The sequence below is a fragment of the Camelus dromedarius genome, chromosome 27 (assembly GCF_036321535.1).
Source record: "Camelus dromedarius isolate mCamDro1 chromosome 27, mCamDro1.pat, whole genome shotgun sequence".
Taxonomy (NCBI): domain Eukaryota; kingdom Metazoa; phylum Chordata; class Mammalia; order Artiodactyla; family Camelidae; genus Camelus; species Camelus dromedarius.
In genome coordinates this window covers 17,055,078-17,081,157 of record NC_087462.1, presented here as the reverse complement: position 1 = coordinate 17,081,157, position 26,080 = coordinate 17,055,078, and the positions used below count along the sequence as shown (strand labels likewise).

Below are 26,080 nucleotides of genomic sequence, written 5' to 3'. Positions count from 1 at the left end.
CTTACTAAACTGTCCATCACATAGAAAATGGTAATACATGTAGAAAATGGCAATACTTGTAGGGTGCCCTAGAATACAGAAATGAGGCTGCTTCTGATTGGAGGTGACTGATCTGGGCATGGCTGCCATGGGCAGTTGGGTAGGCTGTGCACTGTGCAATTACCAGGTTGCCATCATGTTGTAGATAGCGTGAATGGTGAAAACTGTGCAGTGCACACATTACATAGCCATACACAATAGCCTTGGACCCTGGGGTTGACTGTCCTGCCTGGCCACCCCTGGAGGGCAAGAGAATTTGTATATTTGCACACTTACAACCCTTTTGGGCACGCCATCGGCTAATGAGTAGCTAATGATCTGTAAGAGTAGTGCCAAGATTTCTTTAGAAACCTCAAGAAAAAGGAAGATGAGTAGGTCTTAGAAATTTATGTTTTACAAAGACCTGGGAGTACAAACCCTCTTTCCAATGTGAACTCCTTTACCTCTCCCATCTAGAGAAAAATCTTGCCCTTGTCAAGGATGCAAGACATCAGTGAGGTGATCTCAGCTGGGCTGAGGAATTCCAACAAAGGTAGGAACTGATTTCCTTAGATTTGAAAGGAATAATGGAACACAACCAAATATAATTTAATATTTATTTAGAAGTTGATCTGATCAGAGAAGAGAGCCTGTCCCAGAAGGCAGAACAACTGAGAGACAAGACTCTGGGTGGGGGAAAGGAGATGGGCCCTGGAGATTCAGCTAGCCCCGAGTGGGTGGTGGGAAGTGAATGAAATAAGGCTGATTCAGCCCAGGTTCTCTGAACATAACTGGCTGCAAATCCAGACACCCCTGGGGAGACTGCTGATGGCAAGGGAAGGTGTGAACATGCAGAGGGAAGGAATGTGAGAGACGGCGGGTACTTCCTCCCTTTACCCTAATAATCTGATAGCACTTAGCAATAGTGATGATGGTGGTGACGACGGTGATGCTTGTAATAGTAACTAACATGTGCTGAGGGCTAGTCTACAGGGGCCCTGTGTTAGGCAGTTTGCATCCACTGTCTAAGCTGATGCTCATAAATGAGGGGACTGAACCCGGAACAGAGGTTAAACACTAGCTCAAGGTCACACAGCAATGAGGTGGTAGGGTTGGTCTGCAACTTCGGTCTTCAGACTTTAACCAGTTAGACCAACTAGCTGTACTGTTTCCTGTGTTGTGTGTGCACTGAGTGCCCTGAGATGTGTCAGACAATGAAGAGGCTGTCAGGCATTGCTGGAGCCCTTGAGGGCTCCACATGGCCGCGTTAGAGGAGACAGGGAGTAACTCTGATGTGACAGAGCGACACCCGTACGCTGGGGAACAGCATCGCACCCTGGCAAAGAGCTGCATCTCACAGCTTCCCCTGGAGACCCGGGTGGCTAAAGTGATTTAAGTGGTAGTTGCTGGCTGGGTCTTCTGGGACCTTGGAGAAAGCAGACTCAGCTCAGAGGTAGGAACCCTTTGTTCTTCCCACTTTCCTCTTTTCCTTAGGTGGAATGTGGATGTGAGCACTGGCGCTCCATTTCAAGCCTTGCACATATGTCCTTAATCCGTTTCAGGTTACTATTTATGAGTGGTCTGAGGTAGGGGTCTAGGCTTCATTCTTTTACATGTGAATATCCAGTTTTCACAACACCGTTCATTGAAGAGATTGTCTTTTCTCCACTGAGTACTCTTGGCACCTCTGTCAAGTACAGTTGGCCATATAAGCTTGAACTTACTCCATTCTATTCCATTGATCCATGTGTCTGTTTCTACGCCAGTGCCATACTGTTGTGATGACTTAATAGTATAGCTTGAAACCAGGAAGTGTGATGCCTTCTGTGTTGTTACTGTTTCTTAGGAGTTCTTTGGCCATCAGGGTCTTTTATGGTTCCATAGAAATTAAAAAAGTTTTTTTCTACTTCTGTAAAAAATGCCACTGGAATCTTAATAGGGATGGAATTGAATCTATAGATTCAATTTTGGTAGTATTGACATTTTAACAATCGTAGTTCTTCCAATCCATGAAACTGGGACACCTTTCTGTTTGTTTATTTCTGTCTTCAATTTCTTTTATCAGTGTCTTGTATTTTTCAAAGTAGGAATCTTCCACCTCCTTATTAAATTTATTCCTAAGTATATTAATAGTTTTGGTGCTACTGCAAATAGTATCTTTTTCTCCATTTCTTTTTCAGATCACCTGTGAGTGTATGTATAGAAACACTGATTTTTTTAATGTTAATTCTGTATCCTGCACCCTTACAAAATTTGTTGATTAGATCTAACCGTTTTCTGGTTGAGTTTTTAGGATTATCTATGTATATAATCATGTCATCTGCAAAGAGAGACAATTTCATTTCTTCCTTTCCAGTTCTGATATCTTTATTTATTTTTCTTGCCTGGCTGCTCCGGCTGGAACTTCCAGGACTATGTTGAATAGGAGTGGTGAGAATGGGCACCCTTGTCTTGATCCTGATCTTATGGGAAAAGCTTTCAACCTTTTACTGTTGATTATGACGTAGCTATGGGCTTGTTATATCATGACCTTTATTATGTTGAGCTATGTTCTGTCTGTATCTAATTTGTTAAGAGTTTTTATTAAAGACAGGAGTTGAATTCTCTTAAATGCTTTTTCTGCATACACGCTTTTCCTTTTGTTCTGTTAACGTGGTGTATCACACTAATTACTCTGCACATGTTGCACCACACTTGCATCCCAGGGACAAGTCCCACTTGATCGTGGTGCATGGCCCTTTTAATGTGCTGCTGAATCTGCTTTGCCGCTGTTTTACTGAGAATTTCTGCATATATTCATCAGGGATATTGGTCTGTAGTTTTTTTGTTTTTTTTGTTGTTTTTTTGATAGTGTCCTTTTTTTGGTTTTCGTATCAGGGTAATGCTGGCCTTGTAAAAACGAGCTTGGGGGAAGTGTTCCCTCCTATGATTTTTTTGTTTTTGGAAGAGTTTAAGAAGGATTGGTGTTAATTCTTCTTAAAATGTTTGGGAAAATACACCAGTGAAGCCATCTGGTCTTGAGATTGTCTTCATTGGGAGGTTTTTGATTACGGATTCACTGTCCTTCTGAGTAACTGGTCTGTTCAGATTTTCTATTTCTTAGTGATGCAGTCTTGGCAACTTGAATGTTTCTAACAATTCTTCCATTTCTTTTAGGTTATTCAGTCTGTTGCTGTATGGTTGTTTAGAGGAGCCTCCTACGATTCTTTGTATTTCTGTAGTATAAGTTGTAACTTTTCCTTCTTCATTTATAATTTTGTGGATTTGGGTCCCTGCTCTTTTTTTTCTTGGTTGGTGTACCTAAGGGTTTGTCAGTTTTGTTGATCTTTTTAAAGAACCAACTATGAGTTTGTTTTATATTATCTATTGTTTTCCTGTTCTGTATTTTATTTATTTCTTCTTTTCCCTATTTCCTTCCTTCTGGTAACCTTGGGCTCAGTTTGTTCTTTTTCTAGTTTGTTAAGGCATAGAGTTAGTTTGTTTCTCTGGAATCTTTCTTGCTCCTACTGTAGGTGTTTGTTGCTGTGAACTTCACTCTTAACACTGCTTTTGCTGCATCCCATGAGGTTTGGTATATTGTATTTCCATTTCCATTTGTCTCAAGAGACTTTTTAATTTCCTCTTTAATTTGTTTTTGATCCATTGGCTGTTAAGGAGAGTATTTTAAAATTTCTGTGCATTTGTAAATTTTCTGGTTTTCCTCCTGTTACTGATTTCTAGTTTCAGACCACTGTGGTCAGAGAAGACACCTGCTATGATGTCTGTCTTCTTGAATTTACTAAGAGTTGTTTAGTGGCTCAGCATATGGTTTATCTTAGAAAACGTTCCATGTGCACTTGAAGAATGTGTATTCTGCTGTTGTCAGATAGCACGTTATGTCTACGTCTGTTAGGTCTGTTTTAGCTTTAGTGTTGTTCAAATCTGCTGTCTCCTTATTGATTCTGTGTCTGAATGATCTATCCATTGTTGACAGTGGGATATTAAAGTTCCCAGCTACTATTGTATTGCTATTTATTTCTCTTTTTAGCTGTTGTTGTTTTATATATTTAAATGCTTCAGTGTGGGGTGTGTAAATATTTATAATTGTTATATCTTTTCAATAGATGACCAACCTCTTTATCAGTATATGATGATCTTTTTTTTTTTAAGTATGGCTTTTTCTCCTTTATTTCAATTTTTTTGGGGTAATTTTTAAGTTTATTTTCTTAATAGGGGAACTGGGGATTGAACCCAGGACCTTGTGTGTGCTAGGCACGAACTCTACCACTGAGCTATATACCCTTCCCCCATAGTATATGATGATCTTCTGTTTCTTTTTACCATTTTTAGTTTCAAGTCTCTTTTGCTTGATATAATATAACTATCCCTGCTTTTTGAGGGGATTACTATTTGCTTGAAATATCTTTTTCCATCCCTTCACTCTCAGGCTATGCATATCTTTAAGGCTAAACTGAGTATCATATAAGGCAGCATATTGTTGGATCTTGGTTTTTTTGTTTTTTAAATCCATTCAGCCTTTGTGTGTCTTTTAATTGGAGAGTTTAATCTTTACATTTAAAGTAATTATTGATAGGTAAGGACTTACTATTGCCATTTTGTTCATCATTTTCTGGCTTTAAAAAAAGATACATTGTTCCTTTTTTCATATCCTGCTGTCTTTTTTCTGTGTGTCTTGAGGTCATTTGGTACCAGTGTTCTTTGACTTCTTTATCATTTTCTTTTGTGCAGTTACTACAGGTTTTTCCCTTGTGGTTACTATGAGGCTTTCATAAAATACCTTAAAATTATAACATTCTATTTTAAACTCATAACAACTTAACTTTAGTATAATTCCTTAAATTTATGCTTTTCCTTCTCACACTTTAGATATTGATGTTACAGTTTACATATTTTAGTAATATGTAACTAATAACAGATTATAGTAGTTATGATTATTTTTATTATGTTTGTTTTTAAACTTACAACTAGAGTGTAAGTGAATTATGTACTTATCATAGTACATAATCTAGCTTTGACTATGTTTACCGTTAAAAGTGAGTTTTATGCTACTTTCTTTGTTTTTATTATGTTAGTGTCTTTTTACTTCTACTCAAATAATTTTCTTTACCATTTTTTGTAAGGTGGGTCTAATGGTGGTAACACCCTTCCTTCCTTTTGTTCATGAGCCTTTATCCTTCATTTCTGAAGGAAAGCTTTCTAGATACAGAATTCTTGGTTTACAGGGTTTTTTTTTTTTTTCTTCTTTTAATATTTTGAATATATCATCCCATTCTCTCCTGGCCAGAAGAGTTTCTGCTGAGAAACCCTCTGGTAGTCTCAGGGGAGTTACCTTGTATGTAACGCTCCTCTTTTGTCCTGGTGCTCTCAACTATCTTTTGTCATTTGACAATTTTAATTATATTGTGTCTTGGTGTAGCCTTGTTTGGGTTCAAACTATTTTGGGGTCCTTTGGGCCTCATGGATCTGGATGTCCATTTCTCTTTTCTGGTTTGGGAAGATTTCAGCCATTATTGCTTTAAATATACTTTCTGTTGCTTTTTCTTTCTCTTTGGTATTCTCATAATGCAAATATTCTTTTTTTTTTTTTTTTTTGGTTGTGTCTCTTAAGTGCAAAGGCTTTCATCATTGTTTTCCTTTTTTTTTTTCTTTTTTTTGCTCCTCTGGATAATTTCAACTGTCCTATTTTCCAGGTTGCTGGTTTTTAAGTCTGTATTGAGTCTCCTTTTGGAGCTCTATGTTGAATTCTTCAGTTTAGTTATTGTTTTTTTCAGCTATAGAATTTTTTCATCATTTCTATTTTTGTTCAACTTATTATGTTCATGAATTGTTTTCCTAGTTTTGTTTGATTGTCTGTGTGTCCTTGCAGCTCACTTAAATTCCTTAAGAGGACTATTTGGCTGACAGTTCATAGATCTTCACTTAAGTAGGATCAGTTATTGAAGACCCTCTCTGTTTCCTTTGCTAGTGTCATATTTCCCTGATTTTTCATGATCCTTCATTCCTTACATTGGTGTCTGTGCATTTGAGTAAGTGGTCTCGTAGAATTTACAGGTTTGCTTTGGTAGAGACAGATCTACCAGTTGGCTCAGTTTTGGCTTCTGGGTGTGTCTGCTGCTAAATTCTTCAGAGGGTGGTATTTGTTATCAGGGTCTATTTTGTGGCAATGCAACTACCTGAGCTCTGAGGGCAGGGGTGGGAGGGTGTGCTGCTGGCTGAGAACAGTTGGCTAGGACTGTTGGCTTGGTTCCCTGCCCAAGTGAGGCTGTAGGATGGGCTCCGTGGTTGCCTGGGTTCGCTGGTCAGGCTTACCAGACCATTGGGACTGGGTGCTACACTCAGCAGTAGGGAGCTTCCTTGCCCTTGCGGGGCATCAGAATGGGCCTGCGTGGTTTGTTGTTCTGGGACTTGAATCTGGGAAGAGTATACACTGAATTCCCTCAGTCCCCCTGATATGCCAGACAGGGCCACTGGTTTTGCTCTGCAGAGGGGAGAAGCCTGGACTGTGCTCTCTGGTCAAGTGCTGCTGTGCACAGGGCGGTGGCACGGGATGCTCAGCTCCCCTCGTGCTCTGGTTAGGTTCCTCGGCCAGGTGGGCTGACGCCCGCAGTCAGCAAGCAGCGGGGCTGTGAAGTAGCTTCCCTGCTTGGGCGCAGCGGAAGAACTAGCTCCAGGCTTTGTAAGGCTCTTTGTCTCTGGTCTTGACTCACACCAACCCTTTCCCCAAGTTCCCTGGCCAGGGAGGCCACAGGCTCTGCCTCTGCAGGCTGTCAGCTCTGCCTGCCCACCTCTCTGCTTGAGCTTGCTGGACCACATGGCCTTCGGATGCCCCCGTCGGCCCTCCTGGCCTGTCGGGGCGGGGGGCCACACTCAGCAGCCACAGGCCTATGGTCGGCAATCCTGCCTGGGTCGGGAGGGGAGGGTCCTCTTGAGGCATCTCCCCAGTTTTCTGAACAGGCTTTGTGGTTGGGAGGGGCTGAGAGCTACACTTAGTAGCAATGGGGCTGTGAATGAACTCCCCCTGTCTGGGCACCTCAGGGGAACCCTCCATGCCGGGCGCTGACTCTGCTCTGGGGGAGATCAGCTCTGCCTGCCCACCTCCTGGCTTGAGCCATCCTGGGCTGCAACTCAGCTCCCAGGCCTTGGAGCGGGGAGTGGGCCGATCAGGCTCCAGGGCTGGTCAGATGCCTCGTTTGAGGACCTGAGACCGGCCGACTTGCGCCCCGCCCAGTTCCCTGGTCTGATGGACTCAGTTCTGCAGCTGACAAAAGCTGCGGGTTGCGATTACTCCTTGGGGCTGCAGGGAGGAGCTCCATCTGCCGAGATCCGAGTGCGGCTTACAAGCCCCTCTCCCTTTCTCCATCACAATCAGATTCCCAGTGGTTGAGTCCCATGGATTTCCCCTGCAGTCCCTGCAGGGTGACAGAGGAGTAGCAGCCCTCACGAAGCCACCCACAATGCTGGGGCTGGGGTGGGGGGCTCCAGACATCCCCCCTGAGCTCTCTTCCCACTGGTGGGCTGTGCCGGCCTGGGGCAGGGGCAGTGCGATCAGTGACCACCCTTCTGGTGGGATCTGTCTCGATCTCTGTGGTGCGGGGTGGGGGTCACGGCAGCCTCACCCCCCTGTTCTAGGAGTCTCTCAGGGGCGCCTTGTCCACGAAGAGTTGTTGTTTGTGCTCGTGAGGGTGGCGCAAAGTCAGGAGTGGCCTATGTTTCCATCTTGCTGATGTCACTCAGTTAACTTCTGAAATGTGTAATTTCTATAAAAATGCCCAATCCTTCTAATAATTAAATATGATAAATTCACTGGAAGCTGAGTTAAGGAGTTCAGGCCAGTCATGTAATCTCATCAAATATCTTTAATTGTGAGGATGCCTGGACTGGAGAGGAGGTGCTTCGGCTGTGGGGTGGGAGGTCTTGGAGGGTCTGACAGGCGTGCCCGCCCCCCCCCCGACTTTACTGTGTGCAGGAGCTTTAATTTAGCCTCACTGTTCTCTTATTCCGAATTAAATTACCCATCTAACAATATTTAAATTAACCTCGAGGCTTCCTGGAGAACATAAAAGTTATTTTGAATTATTTTCACTGCCAGGAGCGGCACAGTTCCCTTCCCAGCCAGCTCGGTAGGTGTTCAGTGATAGAGAAGCCCGTTGTTAAATTAATACAATTTTGTGTTTGTAAGGAAGCCATTATTTTTAATTATCGGGCATTTTCCTCAGCCTGGCTTCCCCAGTTAATAAAACTCAGCTACTTAGCATGGTTTTTATTTTTGCGGAGGGCAGACTTTGGGAAGTACTTTCCCCTGTGGCATCTCCCTCCAGAATGTTTTGATCTCACAAAGCACACGCCTGTCACAGGGAGGCTCGTAAAAAGCCCTGAGAAAAGGAAACGCTGTCGTCAAAATGGCCCTGCTGGGCCTTTGACTGGTGACTCTAGCATAGCCTGGGAGGCAGTGCCGGGAGCTGGTGAAGTGAGGAAATTAACACTGGGCTGGATCCCCTCCCGGAAATGGCACTGTGGCACAGCAGGAGAGACTCCAGTTAGACTTACAGCAGAACCCTTTGCCCATCCCGCTCTGAGTCTGGGAAACCCAGGAGAGATTAGGAAGGGAGGGCAAGAGATTCTCCCCAGATGTCTGGCAGTGTTAACAAGTAGAACTCCTGCCTTGGAGAACTGAGTTAATTCACCCACCCGGAGGAGATGCCTGGCCTGGGTGACATCTTCATTTCCTCTCTGGGTCTGTCCTCTGGGATGTAAAAAAGCAGCTCTCCCCAGCCCCCACGTAACAAGACCCCATGCTATGCCGGGATCAGTGCTGGTGCAGACAGAACAACTCGCTGTAAATTTAATATTAGCTTAAATAATGCATAATTAGAAGGGTAAGCCTCTGCAAACACATTAAATAATGTATTCCCCCGGCAAACATTACTTTTGGATGACCTGCTGTTTTGGGTGGCGGCGAGGTGGGAAGGTAGAAAGCCCCGAATCTCAGCTGCGGTTTTGCCGCTGATTAGCTTTGTTGTCACAGAGCAGTGCCGTCACCGGTCATCCCCCCGGTTCCTTATCTGTAATGGCCCGTGAGCTTCTGGTGGGCAGAGGCTTTACCTTCCTTTTCTTAGTATCGCTGTTATTTTGGAAAAGTGCTTGGTGCTCAGCAGACATTTGGGAATAGGGGTTGAGTAAGACCGAGTATAAGAACCCTGGCAGCTCTGATGAGTAAGGTGCTAACGTAAAAATTACTGAGAGGAGAAAATGGGAGCCGGACCCCCCCATATCCGACAGGCTTCCTTTTTCCCAAAGAGTAATCTGAATCATTCTGGGAGGGCTCTCGAGAGCTGGAATTAGCAGAGGTCAGAGGGAGCGGATTTTAAAAATCACATTCATTCATTCAACATTGAGCACCTACTGTGTGCTCGTGACTATGATGAGCACATAAAACAGAGCAGGACAGTTGGGGCTCCTGCTCTCAGGAACTCGCGGGTCAGAGGAGGATAAAGACACAGGAACCAACAATGAAAATCACGAGTGTGGTCGTGAGAGTCAACACAGGGAAGGCACTGTGGGATCGGAGGAGGGACAAGGAGCCAGAGCTGGGCCGACAAGGATGGTTTCCCAGAGGAAGTGCTGCCTCACCGGGGTGCAGTGTATGACTGAGACTTCAGAGGTGAAGGCAGGGGACAAGGCAGAACATTCCGGTGGGGTGGTAACAAGGGCCCCGCGCAGGCAGAGAGCATCCCTTTGGATGCTGTGGGCTAGTCTAGTAGAGGCAGGTGGTCTGTTGGTCGGGATGTGGCAGGGAGGACAGGGGTCTGCTATGGAGGCTCCACCCAGATGACCGGAATGGTCAAGTATGTTGCATGTCTGCTAAGCTCTAAAAAGAAAGGAAGACAGTCCCATCCTGCAGATGAATGCTCCACTGCATTCAACAGTGGGTAAATCCGGGGAGGACTTTTTTTTTTTTTTTTTACCAGCACCAATAAGGCCCTGATCCCTTGACCTCACCACCCCCAGCTAGTTTGCTCCAGCCACACTGGCTAGCTTTCTGCTGAGGATATAAGCAACAGTTTCTTCTGCCTCAGGGCCTTTGCGTATGCTGGAACCCTAGCACAGAAGGCTTTCCTCCCATTCCTTGCCTGGAAAATTCCTACTCTTCATTCAGTTCTCAGCCCAAATGTCATTATTTTAGCACAGCCTAACCTAGATCAGATATTCCTTGGTATCTCAGCTGCATTTTTTTCCTTCAGAGCACCCATCGCAATCTCTTCATATTATTTGTGGTTTATTTGATTATTAACTGTTTCCCCTTGCTACAGCACAAGCTCCATGAGGGTCTTTCCACTTTTCCACTGCACCATTCAAAACAGCAAGTCATCCAAAAATCACATGTGCTTGGGGGACACGTTGTTGAACGTGTTTGCAGAGGCTTACCCTTCTAATGACATATTATTTAAGGTAATACTAAATTTGTAGCAAGTTCTGCCTGCACAGGCACTTCTCGTAATTCAGTGTCTTGTCTTCTCAAGACTAGACCCTCAGTGCCTAGTACAGTGCCAGGAACATAATAGGTGTTTGAAAAAATAAAGTATCAGTTGGTGCGGAATGAATGTGTGTGGCAGGCGGGGCTGATAGAATTCAGGCTTTTGTGATGACTGCTTCTGTGAACAGACAGACTTGAGTGGGCACCGTGCAGAACTGAGTTCACATGCGTGTGTTCGCAGGCACACAGGCACGTCTGCCTCCCACCTTGCTGCTGTGTCACTGTCATTTGCCACAAAAGTAAGAGTAACACAAGCCAACGTGTAATTGCAATGTCATATTAATTATATGGAAACCAAAACAAAATTACTAACTCCCACTTCTTCTCAGAATACTAATAACACTAATACCAATATCATGATGGAAGATTATCTTGGAAGCAATTTTTCTTTTGTTCTGCTACCTACACATGTAGCTGTTTCTTGCTTTTGCAACCTCTGTGTACATCATAATTGGGAGGAAATGCCCCAGAGGGTGGCTGTATGCCTTCTTCAGCAGAGAGAATCGTGCACTAAACCCACTTTAGGAAAGAGCAGGAGTTTTAAATCTGAATAGGAGGAGTTGATTTCAGTTCTCTCTTCTAAAAGTCTAGAAAAAAGCCTTGCCGGAGGGGAGGGGGCATGAATGCATTAACAGAGCCTCAGGGCTGGAGATTTGCTTTGTGATTAAATCAGGCTTTTGGAGGGATGGACTGAAGAATATGTCTGGGTGGGTGTGTGTGTGTGAGTGATTTAACCATCTCTTCCTTCTTGGGGTGCAGCACCCCCTTTCTCTAAGGTGTCCCCATCTAGGCGGTCTTACTGAGATATCCATCACAAGACACATGCATCCACATGGGACCCAGCCAATGACCGGCCTGGGGATGGGAGTGCCACTCCATCTGTACCAGGTCACTCATAGTTCTTCCAAGGGATTTTACTTTTGAATTCTGCAGGCGAGCCCTCCCTCTTCCCTCTGGGCTCACTAAGCTGAACTGGTGGCAACCTGGAGTCATCTTTAGCCAAGTCTGCCTGACTCCGCCTGACTCCCCAGGGTGAGGAGGTCACCAGTCGAACACAGGAGTAAATTAGGCTAAGAGTCAAGAGGAACATTGCTAAGAGATGGACGGGGCCTGAGAGGAAGATGTCAACCCGATGATACCATCCGAGCCTGTGAAGTCCCTAGGGCTGGCTCCTCTCTCGCGGGGCCCGCTCGGCAAAGACAGTGCATGGCCTTTTTATTGAGCTAATTTGAGTGTACTTTCTGTCTCTTGCAGGGGAAAGATTCCTGACAGACACAAAGGCATTTTTGCCCTAAGCACCTTCCAAGGGGGATCCTTCTGAGGGGCCATGGTCGCCGTATCCTCCTTTGTCACCCGCTGTCTGAGCGCCCATCACATGGCACCATCACCGGGGAGAAGCAGTGAGACGGACCTTGCGCTCCTGGAGCTTCCAGGTACCCTACTGCAGCAGCTTCATGACGCTTGTGAAGGGCAGGGTGGGAGGTGTGAGGGCAGGAAGGAGGAAGACTTTCAAACGCGATTCCTTGAGAAATCCCTGGGAGGCACACTGCACTGAAAACCTTGCCCACAGTGAGTATGGGCAGGGACAGTCACTCCAGATTTTGCCCAAGCATCATGAAGCTTTTTGGTGGAAGACGGTGGCTGTGGTCCATCCATCCACCGTCTCACATTTCACCAGCCTTTACCTAAGAGGTGCCGACAAGTTCCTTACCTAAGAGGTGCCCCCGGCTGGGTTGATGGAAGAAGGAGGACCGAGATGGGTTAGCGTTTCACTGGGTACTGTTCTGCTGCGATAGCGCCACTGGGGTTTCTGGGCCTCTCTGAACGCCAGGGCTGCTCCCGGGACTTTGCTAGTCCCCAGGAAAAGTCAGGTATTTGCTTCAATGCGTGAAACCCTCAGTTACTGCATCATAGAGCTCTCCAAATCCCCTGCCAGCCACTGGGCGGGGGCGGGGGGTGGTAAGCAACATGGTTCCGGCTCAGTGGTCGCACTTTAAAGTTCATCCCATTTCTTCCCCATTCCAAGAGGCAGGGCCAGGGCTGCCGGAATCTCACATCTCTGTGTTGGTGTTCAGTTTCCAGCCTCTCTCCTTCACACAGCCCAGCAGGCCAGCCCCTGAAGTCCAGAGGGCTCCTTGGCTTCCCAGTCTGTATGCTCACAGAAAGGGCTCCTTAAAAAGGGGGGCATGACACAGCAACCCTGCTAACTGCCGTTAATTGTGTGGGCTCAGTAGCTCTCAGACCTCCCTCTCTGCTCGTGCTTTAGTTTCTTGTTTGGCTTCCTGCCACAGCCCCCGTGCCGTCCCTCCCCTCCCATCCTGTCCCCTTCTGAGCTACCTCCTCTACACCCGAGAGCTCGTTCCAACATAACAAACCCCAGCACATCACTCTACTAATAGAACCCTGGAACAGCTAGCCGTCCCCACCGTCCTCAGGATAAACAAACACCAGCCTCGTAAAATTCCCTTCCAGGTGCTGCCCTGACCAGCTTGCTCCTTGTCTGTCTGATCGCCCCTCGCCGATAGCTTTGCCTGGCCAATCCCTACTGCTCTGTACAACCGATGCCAACTCTTCTGTGAAGCAACCCTCAGCCCCGATCCAGATGGCAGAGACCCTGCTCCGGGGTCACCAGATCTCCTTGCAGGTAAGTTGGAGCCACCCCCTTGTGTTCTCCCCGGGGGAATGGCCATGATGCCTGCCACGGCCAGTCGTGCTCACTGCGCCCCTGATTTCGGGGCTTATTTGTTAACATTTGTTCACCTATCACAGCCCACCCTCTCCTGACTGACACAGGGACGCACCCCTTCCCCTGGGGTCTTGGCCTCTGTTACAGCTCACAGCACACACCTTACATGTCTTCTCCACCGGACTGTCAGCTCCTCTCCGGCTCGGAATTAGTTTTCATTCCCTCCCTTGAGCCTGCTCATTCCACACTGCTTGACATACAGTTGGCACTTAGAAAACATCTTTTTTTTTTTTTAATGTGAAATACTGGTTTAATTTGCAGCCCCCATACAGAAGAGACGTAAACTGAAGAGAAAATAAAACTAGACAGCACACGGGGAAGCCGACACTTACAAAAAGGTAAGGGTCCCCAAAGAGTCCATTCCAGTAGTGAGTATCTTTTGAATAAATGAAAATTTTCAGGCCCCATGTGACAGTACGCCCGACGGCCACCTTCGGTTTAGGGGCTGAAACGTCCCCGCCATGAGCTCAGGAAGCAGCTGACGGAAAGGATGCGCCCCGGGTGACTGAACCCACGTGACACTGCACTGTCCCTTCCTCCAACTGCGCCCCTGCAATTTCCAGGAGGTACTTTTATTTCATTCACTAAACAATTTATGAATTGAATTAAAAAAAATGAGATGCAAATAAATTCCAGGCTTTCTCCCTCATTTTCAAATTACATTTTCAGTCCACTCAACCTGTTATAATCTCATAGTGATTTTCATTTACGAGAGCTAAATGGATATGTGATTATTGTTACAGGAACTAACAGCAGACAATTAAATGTTGAGGTGTTGATAGATAAAGCTGTGTTTCGATTTGCATAAACACGATGCCAGCAAATCTAACCCTGGCAGAAATTCAGTTATGAGACGTGCCTGCCTAACTTCTGCTAATTACCACAAGCACCATTACTAAGATTTTTTAATATTCAGAGTTGGGATTATAGCCATTTTATTTGAGGGCCACATTTATCTTTATTTTGAAAACTTAGTCAAAGTGCCTCACTGATTTATCAGAAAAAAGGCACGGCTGCTACTTAATAATCAAGTTGCACCGTGCAGTGTATCAAAAATCAATCAATTACGCAGCCCTGAAATCCACTCATTAAGGATTTAGCTGCTAATCTCATTTCATTTTTGTCTTTAGGAAGACACTGCAGTTTGCAAACTTTGCAGATACCAGCAGAGGGAGAAAAACACGCGAGACTGCTGATAACCTCATGTGGAGAATTAAACTCCAACTAGACAAAGGCGGAATCGGAATACGGAGTGGCCTGGCTCTGCATGGAGGTCACCCGGGCTGGATTTCAGTCCAATGCCACGGCAAAAGTTCCGTTGACGGTAAGCCTTCTACTCTCGGGGATTCCAAAGGATTTTGTTAAACCCTGCCGTAGTGCATAGTTTACTGTTTTCCTGGTGACCATCTCAATGATTTTATTAATTTACTTCTTATTGGATGCTGCCCCCCCCCCCCCCGCCCCATAAGCTAAGCAAAGCAGCAGGCGGGCAGGGATGCTGTTTGGCGCACCTTGTAGCTCCAGTGCATTGCACAGCACCTGGATCCTAGGAGGGAGCTAGCTGGTCATCAGATGGGTGCTGAGTCTGATGAAGACCAGGAGCCCTAGGATCCTCCCCTGGGGCACGGGTTAGCATGGCGGTAAGACTCGCAGCCCCTCTCGGCGCCACACGGATGACTGTCGATCTAGTCAGGAAGGTATGAGGGCTGGTGGTTAAGAATCCTGGTCAGCGAGCCTGACAGGAAGATGGAACTGGTGCTGAGTCCTGGCTTTGCCATTTTGCCCCCGAGCAGGTTATTTAGCTCCTCAGAGACTCTGTTTCCTCAACTGAACAACGGAGCTAAGAATGCCTACCCCCACAGGGCTGCTGAAGGTAAGATGATACAAGAAAAGCATGTAACACAGTGCTTGCATCATAAATGTTGTATATTGGTTTTAAAAGATGTCACTTCACTTGTGGGTAAGTGACCTAGTCTGGGAAAGCTAGGGTTGGTTAAAACGTCCTGCTACAGCTTGCTTGCTGCTTCCTCCTGGGAAGCCTTCCCTGACCCCCCGCAGGCTGGATGAGAGCCCCTCTTCTGGGATGCCGTCAAGCCCTGGGTGTTCCTCTATATTCTCACTGAACCCATTGATTGTCCTGAGTTTATATCCTCTACTGGACTGTCAACACCTTGAGTGTGTGAGTGTGATAAAACTCTCATTCTTCTAGTATTCAGCAAGTCGCCCAGCACACAGCAGGCATGGGCACCCACTGATTGGCCAAGCTGGTCAAACAGTGCAGGCTGAGGGAGATGGTACGCGTGAAAGGAAGCCCAAAGGGAGCGCTAGTTAGATAGAGTTTAAGGTAAATCCCCACTTTTTCCGGTCCTCGGAAATGGAGAACGTTCTCCCCGAGGTCTGAGTCCCAGAGGGACAGGACTCACGTGTCTCCTCCTGGGAAGAAAGGAGCGATGGTGGCTCGGGAACCGGGAGGTTGCCTCAGCGCCTGAGGAAAGCGTGTGGCCCCCTCCTACCCTGTGGCAACAAGTTGGGTAGAACTACTTACCCGGAGTTTCCTGCCAAAGATGGTGACTTTGCCTTTAATCTGTTCCTTCCTTAGGCGCCACTCAATGGAGTTCAGGCCGTTCTCCATGGGCAGAGAGATGTTGCAGCGCCCGATGGTGGGGGTGATGGTGCCCGCCAGGACGTGGGGCTCGCTGTGGAAGCTGACACCCATCCCATTGGCATACATCACCCTCAGGGTACCGTTATTACAGAGCTGGTAGCTGTTCCTCACTTGATCTGGAGACATGGAAGGTGGGGAGAGGGAAATAAATTATCTACGCTGTTAGTCATAAGAGAACAGAACCCCTATTTTTGTAGGTTTCCATGGTGCTCTGCAGCTGTCAGTCTAAGGCTGCCTTCAATTAGCACACGTACAATGTTAAGGTGTGTAGCAGAGATGCTACTGATCCGTGGAAAGAAAAACATTATTAATATGTGGCACTCCAGAAATAATTATGCTGTGATATTTTTCTTTTACTCACTGAAGACTATTAATAGTGCATTTAAACAGATAAAGATGTCTACTGCCTACACAGTTTGTGTCAATCAAATCTCTGATTTTTAACATATAGTTTTAGCTGAAATGGGGAAAAAAAAAAACCTACTTAATATTATTTTTTGCCTCTTGCCCACCATCTAACCTGCAGTTGATGGTCTCCCACAGGTCAGCTCCACTGCAAATCCAGTCTTGGTTGGGTTCTTCAAGAAAAGAAACAGAAAAAGCAACCTTCCTGCCTGTCATGTGTCTGTCTCTACCAGGATGCCACCTCCACTCGAGAGAAATCATCTGAAGACTCAAACAGCACGAGGTAGACGGAGCCATTGGGTGCTGATAACACGTGCTTATCTTCTTCCCAAATGGACTCTACAGCAGTCGGTCAGAATTCTGACCTTTTTTTCCCCTTTCTCAAAGTTCCAGGAAGGGTGAGGCAGAGACGCCTGTTACAGGTAGGCTGCTTCCTGATCAGGCAAAGGAGCCCAGCTGGTCTGGCCTCGGATTTGCTGGCTTTTGGGGTTGTGAGCCCGTGTGTACCTGTCACTCCTGTGACTGCAGCCGTCGTGCAGAAAGACAAACATCTACATCATTAACCATCTGGCAGAGCAGAAATAGAGTCATTGAAACAGGCTCTGTCGTGGGATAACAGTCCAGAAATGTCACCATTTATCTACTGAGAGGACACTTTTAGCCTCTGACGAGGGGCTGGCCCACTGACATTCTATCTTAATTAAAAGGAAACCTAATCTGCACAAGTCCTTTTCTTGCCAGCCCCCGTGCTTCTCCTGGAATGTACGTCATGCCGATCAGTAACCATGGGGGTGGTCAGAAACCTTTGAGACCCCAGTGACTGCAGGATGACTGTCTCATCACAGAAGGGCATGAAGAGACTCAGAATGGGGCCAGGGTGCAAAGAGGTAAACAACCTGTGATTGACAGTTTCAGGTAAACATGTAACAGACCCCCCTCCCCCCCCCCCAGCACAGCACGGCAGGTTGCTTGCAGACAGGGACATGCAGGTATCTTCGTGAAGTGCAACTCCGCAGTCCGGGCCCAAGCGCCCCGCTGCGCCCCGCCCCCGGGCTTACCTTGCACCACTGTGTAGGAAGCCTCCACCGAGGACAGGTTGGTGATGACGGTGACATCATCGTCACGGTTGGAGTTCTCGATGTCAATGGTGATGGATTTCTCCATTTCCCGGTGCAGGCTGGTCACCACCCCTGTGGGGCGTGTCACATTGGTCAGGCGGCCCTCGTGGTCATAACTGGAGAAGAGACACACTGGTTAGAAGCAGCTACTGGGACTAGAGGCTTCCTCAACCCTCGGCGCCACACATGGGACAGACTCACAGGGCCACAGAAAGAGAGGCACTGGGAGGTGGCAGCACGCCGAGGCCCCTGTCACAGTCATCAAAGCCTCCACCTGGGGAGTGTAAATGGATGCAGCCACTATGGAGATTCATTAAAAGGCAAAAATTGAGTCCCCATATGATGGAGAGACCCTCTCAATGCACACGGCAACACCACTGACAACAGGAAACAGGGAAACAAGCTGAGTGTCCACCGGCAGATGGCGAGTATCTGTATTCCTGAGTCACTGTGCTGTACACCTGAAGTTAACACAACACTGTAAATCAACTACACTTCAGTACAAAAACCCCTGCACCCTGCCCAGAGAAACGGCGACCCTCTTTACCTCCCCCTCAGGCAGGGTGTGCTGAGTTGCACTTTGCCAAGTCGGTGAGCGCAAGCTACTCAACGCTCGTCACTTCGCGTATGTGTTCCACGGAGCCACGAAGTTAACCTTCCTAAAAGTGATCGCTTTCCTTATGTCACTTCTCTGCTGAACTAACCGTACCGTTTCCCCAGTGGCTGCTCAGTCAAATGAAAACCTGGCATTTGAGACCACCCATGCTCTCGGTCTTCCACACTCACTCAGCCTGGGCCAAATGCCACCTCCGCGCCATGGCGCAAGCGCAGCAGTCTGGCCGCCTGTAACCATTCCTCAGGTCCTGTGGCCTCGAACCAACCACGGCTCCGTGCAGCCGTCTCTGACCGTTTTCCTAATGACTCACTTGGCCTCTGTTGTCCTCAGCACCCAGGTCTCAGTACACACCAGTGATCAAGTTCTGCAGCCTGCAAGCAAGCCCTCCTCCTTTCTGTAGCAGGTGTCGTCTGTACTCTGACAGTGCGTGTATTTATTTTTTCCACCTCCTTTAGCAAGAAGCCCTCCTGTTCCTCTTGCTGGAACATGTCTGCACCCTGGAAGATGCTTTGGATTCAGAAGCCTGGCCCTCCTTCTGCCCTAGGAAAGAGAAAGAACCTCTCTCCAAGGGCTGTGTGTGGAGGACCTTGAGTGAGACCAGGTGAGACTTCTTGTTACTGGAGAAGGGAGGACAGCAGAGCGAGGAACGCGTTTTGCTTTCAGGGTTAGAAACGAGGAAGAGCTGCTCAACATCTGGGGTGTGACCCGCACCCCCAATCTGCGCAGGGACAAGGCTGGCAGGTTTGGAGCGATGAAGACTTCAGAAGCCTGTACAGGATACGAGGGTAGAAAGGTTTCTGTGAACAGAACTGCTGGACTTTGTCACTCCGTGCCCAGGACAACAAAAGCAGATGTGCAGGGTGTGTGTTTGGGAAATGTTTCTGGAATAAAGGACTGCAGACCTGGCTCAGGACTTTCAGTGATGGGAGGAGATTTGCTCCTGAGGTGAAATGGAAAGAGCTGAGCTCTGCAGAGTGGAACCACAGTAAGCTGAGAGGCCAGCTGAGCAAAGGCAGTGAGGAAGAGGAGCCGAGTGTGAGCAGGAACCCAGCAAGCTCGGGGGCCCGACTCTGCCCCCCCCCCCCCCCGGTCAGCTGCCCGGGGCACGAGGCAGAAAACCTTGCTGGTGGTGCCACTAGCAACACAGACAAGACACAGGACCTACCTCCCAGCCAAAGGGGCTCCCTCATGCCTTCTTCGCTATTAAACTACCTCTCAAACAGCAGTGTCATGATGTTACTTACAAGTAACAAATCAGAACCACCTAAAGGCTCACTGACCAAAGATTCAGTAAGTAACTGACGATTTATGCATCGAGTAGAAACCTATGAAGCCGTCCAAATTGATGGCGTGGACTGCTAAGTATTGGCCTGAAAAAAATTCATATATTGTTGAGTAGAAAGTGTACTTTCGGTAAGGCTAAAAATATGAGTATATGAAGAAGAAACTGACAATATAGACGTCCCAATGTTAAGGGTGGTTTTCCTGCATTTGTGGTATGTTCCTGTGTCTTAAGAATTATTTGTAACCAATGTGCCTTACTTTCCTGTTTTATAACCAGAAACAAAAGTATTTAAAAATGAGAACAAATGAAGCCCAAAATTAAGAGAAGGAAGAGCACTTAAGTAAATTAAATAAAACTGAAAAAAAAATAGCAAAGAGGTCACTGAGACCAAGAGCTGGTCAGTTGACAAACCCTTAGCTAGACTTAACTAGAAAAACAAAATGTGAAATGAAAGGGAAAAAATGACAATTGCTACCCACAAAAATATAAAGATCGTAAGGGTGCTGTGAACAATCAGGGACCAACACATGGACAACATGGAAGAAGTGGATCAATTTCTAGAAACATACAACATACCAGGATTGAATAAGGAACAAATGAAAAAATCTGAACAGACTAATCACTAGGAGGAAGACTGAACCGGTAATCAAAAAGCTTCCACCGAACAAAAGTCCAGGATCACCCGGCTTCACTGGTGAGTTCTACTAAGTAACATTCAAGGAAGAATTAATACCAACCCTTCCGAAAAATAAAGAGGAGGAAATACTCTAAAGTCATTTTACAAGGCCAGCATTACCCTGATACCAAAACCAGACAAGGACACCACAAGAAAAAAAAAAAATTAAAAGCCAGTATCTCTCCACATAAATCAAAAATCCTCAACAAAATATTAGCAGACTAAATTCAACAGTACGTTAAAAGGCGCATACACCATGGTCAAGGGAGGGTTCATTCCAGGGACGCAAGGGTGGTTCACATCTGCCAGCCAGTCAGTGTGAAACACCACAGGAACAAAAGGGAGGAGACAAACCATGTGATCCTGCCAAGAGATGCAGAAAAAGCCTCTGACAGAATTCAACGTCCATTTATGAGAAAAACACTCAACAAAGTGCGTGTAGAGGGAACATACCTTGACATAATAAAGGCCGTATATGACAGGCCCACAGCTAACATCATACTCAATGGTAAAAGGCTGAAAAATGTCCCTCTAAGACCAGAAACAACACAAAGGATGCCACCATTTTCAACAAAGTATTCAAAGTCCAACCCAGAGCAACTGGGCAAGAAAAAAAGGCATCTAAATTTAAAAAGGTAGAAGTTAAACTGTCACTATATATAAAAATAGATTTAAAATAATTTCTGGTGTATAGCACACGGAACTATGTTCAATATCTTGTAATAACTTTTAATGAAAAAATATGAAAACAAATATACGTATGTATATGCATGACTGGGACATTGTAACTGACTGTACTTCAACTGAAAAAAAAAAAACTGTCATTATTTGTAGATGACATCATAAGTACATAAAACTCTAAAAACACCACCAAAAAACCCTGTCAGAACTAATAAACAAATTCAGTAAAGTTGCAGGATACAAAATCAATATACAAAAAAAAAAATCTGTTGCTTTTCTATATATTAATAACCAACAACCAGAAACAAATTTTAAAAAATTTATAATTGCATCAAAAGAATAAGATACCTAGGTATAAATTTAACCAAGGAGGTAAAAGACCTGCATACTGAAAACTGTAACATTGATGACAGAAACCAAAGACGACACAAATGAATAGTTATTACATGCTCCTGGATTAGAAGAATTAATATTGATACCATGTCCAGACCCCCCAAAGCAATCTACAGGTTCAGTGCAATTCCTATCAAAATTCCAATGGCATTCCTCACAGAAGCAGAACAAATACTCCTAAACTTTGTATGGAACCACAGATACCCAAACAGCCAGCGCCATCTTAAGAAGGAATAGCAAAGCTGGAGGCATCACATCACGATCTGTGATTTCAAGCAGTGTGGTACTGCAACAGAAGGAGACGCGTAGAGCAATGGGATAGAATCGAGAGTCCAGAAATAAACCCACACATCCATGTTCGGTCAGCTTACGACAAAGGAGCTGAGATACACAACGGGGCAAAGAACGGTCTCTTCAGCAAGTCGTGCTGGGAAGACGGGACAGCCCCACGCAAAAGAATGAAACACTCTCCTATACCACTCACAACATTAACTCCAATGGATTAAAAACTTGAACATAAGACCTGAAACCATAAAGCTCTTAGAAGAATACATAGGTAGTAAGCTCTTTGACATTGGTCTTGGTGATTTTTTTTTTTTTTTTGGATTTGACACAAAAGCATCAAACCAAAATACTTTTGCACAGCAAAGGAAACCATCCACAAAATGATAAGGCAATCCACTGAATGGGAAAAAATATTTGCCAATCGCATGTCTGATGAGGGACAAATATCCGAAATTATATATAAAGAGATCATACAACTCAATAGCAAAAACCACAAACAATTTGATTTACAAATGAGCAGAGGATCTGTATAGATACTTTCTCAAAGAAGACACAGATGGCTAACAGGCACATGAAAAGGTGCTCAGCATCACTAACTTGCAGGGAGATGCACATCAAAATCATATTGAAATATCACCTCACACCTGTTAGAATGGCTCTTATAAAACAACAACACAACAACAAATAGTGTTGGCAGTGATGCGGCGAAAAGGGAACCTGCATTCACTGTTGTTGAGAACGAAAGCCACTTACATTCGGTGCAGCCATTACAGAAAACAGAATGGAGGTTCCTCAGAAAAGTTAAAAATAGAACTACCATATGATCCAGCAATTCCAATTCTGTGTATTTCTCTGAAGAAAACAAAAACACAAATTTGAAAAGATAACTTGCACCCATATGTTCATCACCGCATTATTTACAACAGCCAAGGCAGGGACCAAGGTGTCCGTTAACAAATGCATGGATAAAAAAAGATGTGGCATATACTCATGGGATGTTACTCAGCCGTAAAAAGGATGACATCTTGCCATTTGTAGCAACGTGGGTGGATCTTGCGGGCATTATACTAAGTGAAACAAGTCATACAGAGATAGACACATCCCCTAGGATCTCATCTATGTGTAGATCTCAAAAACAAACAGAAAAACCCACCAAAAAACCCCCACCAAAAACCAAGCTCATAGAAAGTGGTTGCTAGAGGTGAGGGATGGGAGAAGGGGTCAAAAGGCACAGACTTTAAGTTACAAAATCATTAAGACACGGGGATGTCCTATACAGCACGGTAACCAGAGTTAATCATGCTGTATTAATGACATACTTGAAAGTTGCTAAGAGAATAGAACCTAAAAGCTCTCGTTGCAAGAAAAACATTTTTTGCAACTCTCTGGCGACGGATGTTAACTAGACTTACTGTGGCAATCACTTCACAACGTATACAAACATTGAATCGTTAGGTTGTACGCCTGAAACTGTTATATCTTAATTTTTCCCTCAATAAATAAGGAAATAAAACAGCTGTACGTGTTTTGACACGGGGTGCTTAGAAGAAAACGCAGTAAGAGACAGTGTCCCCAGCTCTCGCTGCCAAGCAGAAGCTGTGAGGCGCTTATCCTACGGCTCTCAGATAACGATTTAATTCCGACGCACCATGTGACCCGGACACCGACAACACGTTGGTTGCCTCGCTTCATCATGAAAGAAATAGTAGAACCGGAGAGTCTCCTTTGGGGAGAACAGAGGATTGGGTTTGAGACCAGACTCTCAGGGGCCACAGGGAGAAAAACATGTTTTCTTTACCTTTCAAAGCAGATTCAGCTTCATATCCCTATGGAGTGAGCACCTTCACGGTCAGGTGTCTGCTCACACGCGCAGGGAGCCGAGTTCCAGTAATGGGACCTCAAGGCCACCCGGTGGAACCCGTCCCAGCTTGTCTCCATGGCGCTGGAGGCTGCTTTTGGCTCACTTACTCAACACATGTTCACTGAGTTCTTAGCAGGCTCAAGGCTCTGGGGACGTGGCTAGGAACAGAATGCGGGAAACCCTTGCCTCTGGGATGTGTCTGGCTCTCTGAAGAGGACCAGAATAAACTTAAGATTTAAAAGAGAGAGTATGTCGGATGGTGATGAGTGAGAAGATTAAAATAAAAGAGGGAGAAAAGAGAGACCAGTTCTGTGCCCTTCAGGGATGTTGGCTGCTCCCCGCCAGTCTGGGGATTCAGTGGACACAGGAGACCTTCCAGAGACCCCCCATCTGCTCCATCCCTGCCCACCTCTCCATGAGGCGCTGCCCAACCACAGAGGAGAGGGGGGAAAGGTGACCGTTCCAGGGACCTGCTCCAAGCTCCTTGAATCGCAATGCCTGCTTATTCTACAAAGTAACTCTTGAACCCTGCTCCTTCCATCCCTCTGGGATTCACTCCTTCCCCCACTGCTTGACTGTGAGGAGAGGGTCAGGACTGCTCTGGAGGGCTGTCCTTGAGGGGGACGTGTTTTCTGGTCCTCAGGGCCCCGAGTTTGCTCAGGCATGCTCTGCCCCTGCAGGGGATGGGGAGCCAGAAGTCCCAGGGCCCTGGAGAGAGAACAGGATACATTCAAAGTGAAGTATTATGTAAAGACCAGATGTGAAAACTGCATTCTCCAGAGTGAATCGCCATCTGCCTGACTCCCTTGTCCACTACGCAGCGGGTTTTTGGAACCTGAGGGGTGGGACGTCACCTCTCTCAGCGCCGTTAGCAGCTGCCCTTTGATGAACTTGTACGTGCCAGGTGCTTGGCTAATTTCTAAAAGCATACCATCTCCGTGAATCGCCACAGGACCCCTGCGTGCTGTGCGCTGCTACCCCCTCTTGACAGTATGCACATTGCAGCTCAAACAGGTTAGGTGACTTGTCCAAATCAGTCAGTCAGTATGTGGCCTTCACATCCTTGTCATCCTCGCTCCAAGAACCAGGAGCTTTCTGGCATACCACATGGTCTTCTGGGGGACGCTCTGAAAACCCGTGTTCTCTAAGACGTACACCCAGACCAGGCTACACCTTCCATCAGGACCCAGTGGCCTACATCTGGGGAAAGTTTAATTCCAAGCCTGGGGCTCCCTGGAGCTTTCTGAAACTGAGCATAAAATAGGGACAGGAAAATTCGATAGTGTTTTTTCCTTCACATTTCTCACCTGCTCCCAAAGTCATTGAGGAATTTGTCTTTTGGGGGGTCGCATCTTCCCCCAAACTTTGGCACAGTTCTCTTTTGGAATCCGAAGGTAGGAGTTCCAAATTCTACTCACACCCCTGCTTCAGGGCTATGGGATGCAGAGCTCGCTAGACTTGGAGATCGGCATTGGATTCCCGCTTCACTGCTGGCTCTCTGCGTGGCCTTGGGGGAGTGGCTTCCTTTCTCTGAGCCTCAGTTTCTCTATTCGCGAAACGATAATCAGACCTGTTCTTAGAAGTGCGCTGTGATGGGGGGAGCAGATGAAAGGCTTCCCTTCCCACCTAGGGGAGGATTTGCACCCTGCCTCAGGGAACAGGATGAAAGAGAGAGAAATCCCCCAGAGGAAGCGCTCATGGAAGGACAGACCGTTTTCTGACAGCCCCGAGGTCTCCATGTGGTTTTTGTTCATTACTTTGTTAACTACTTTCTCTAAAGTTTTGGCTGAGGTCAAGGCTAAGCAGGAAGTGGAGTTTGTGTCTGATTTTTTTAACAACAAATTTGCTGACCATGTACAAAAAATACCACAAAACCAACTGACCATCTTTTTTAGGAGGCCAAGAAAAGTGTATGCATCGAACCCCTGCAATGGAGAATTTGGGATAATTTACCAACATTCTGGGGGGAAAGCTGCTCTTCAAATCAAGAGAGGAAAAAATTATGCAGTTTCCAAGTAACTTCTGAGCAAATATTAGAAAAAAGCAGTCATGACCATGTTTTCATGACACTAGGGGACCCTTCTGGAAACTACCCTCCCAGGCAGAGTTCCTGTCTAAGCATGCACCTCAGCCTGAACTTGGATGCTACAGCCTCTTGAGTCAAGCCTACCTCTGGCCTTCCGAGAGGGACACAAATCACCTCTGAAGTGCACTGGGTCTCCAGCTGGAACAGCTGGAAGGGAAGATGAGAATCCAGGAGGTGCTTGGGTTCAAGTGTGGCTTGACCCTAACTTGCTGTGAGAGAGAAAGAAGGCACTCAGATGATGCCTCAGGGACAGAGCCACTGGCTGGCAAAGGGTGATCAAGTCCCAGGGCCCTGAGGGATGTGAGGATGCTTCAGAAGTCTCAGAAAGACAGCTTTGCCCAAAGAAGGAAGACAGAGCAAGGGCAAAGCAGTTCTGCAATGCAGCCAACTTCCAGCAGGTGGCACCAGCTTCCTTCACATGCTCCCAAACCTTGTGGCGTACAAAGAGGAAGTGAACACTCCTGAATGCAAGGCTGATCAGCAGTGAGGTCTTCTGTCCCCTCCTGTCCCTCTCCCCTTCTGTGACAAGGCTTCCTCAACTTACTAAATTCTCAGCTAGTAGCAACACCTACTCAAAAGCAAGAAACACCTGCAGAAAGCAAGCAACGACTCCAAATACATAGCGGTTAACCAGACCCTTCACCATCAAGGAGAGCCAGACACTTGTAAATCCTGTCCCCGTCTCAGCCAGCGACTAGGGATGTCACGCCT

The 26,080-nt window shown here is 46.3% G+C and overlaps 1 protein-coding gene and 1 long non-coding RNA gene across 6 annotated transcripts in view; one reads left to right on the top strand and one right to left on the bottom strand.

The window, feature by feature from the left end:
• Positions 1-17,093, top strand: part of LOC116148446 (uncharacterized) — a 39,167-nt gene extending 22,074 nt beyond the window's left edge. Inside the window, exons 3-9 of one of the 2 annotated variants that reach the window (XR_004131963.2) lie at positions 11,807-11,985; positions 13,025-13,196; positions 13,560-13,636; positions 14,429-14,622; positions 15,092-15,171; positions 15,898-16,094; positions 16,507-17,093. This is a non-coding gene — a long non-coding RNA (uncharacterized LOC116148446). Of the gene's footprint in view, positions 1-11,806; positions 11,986-13,024; positions 13,197-13,559; positions 13,637-13,740; positions 13,871-14,428; positions 14,623-15,091; positions 15,172-15,897; positions 16,095-16,506 lie in introns of those variants that run through there. The other variant, XR_010378107.1, reaches the window with a different exon arrangement.
• Positions 1-26,080, bottom strand: part of TENM2 (teneurin transmembrane protein 2) — a 1,175,656-nt gene that overhangs the window by 17,656 nt on the left and 1,131,920 nt on the right. For all 4 annotated transcript variants that reach the window (XM_064480080.1, XM_031437753.2, XM_064480081.1 and 1 more), the window contains 2 exons: positions 17,427-17,602; positions 15,844-16,079 (listed from right to left, as the gene is read on the bottom strand). In XM_064480080.1, the coding sequence (XP_064336150.1) occupies positions 15,844-16,079; positions 17,427-17,602 (412 nt within the window). The remainder of the gene's footprint in view (positions 1-15,843; positions 16,080-17,426; positions 17,603-26,080) is intronic.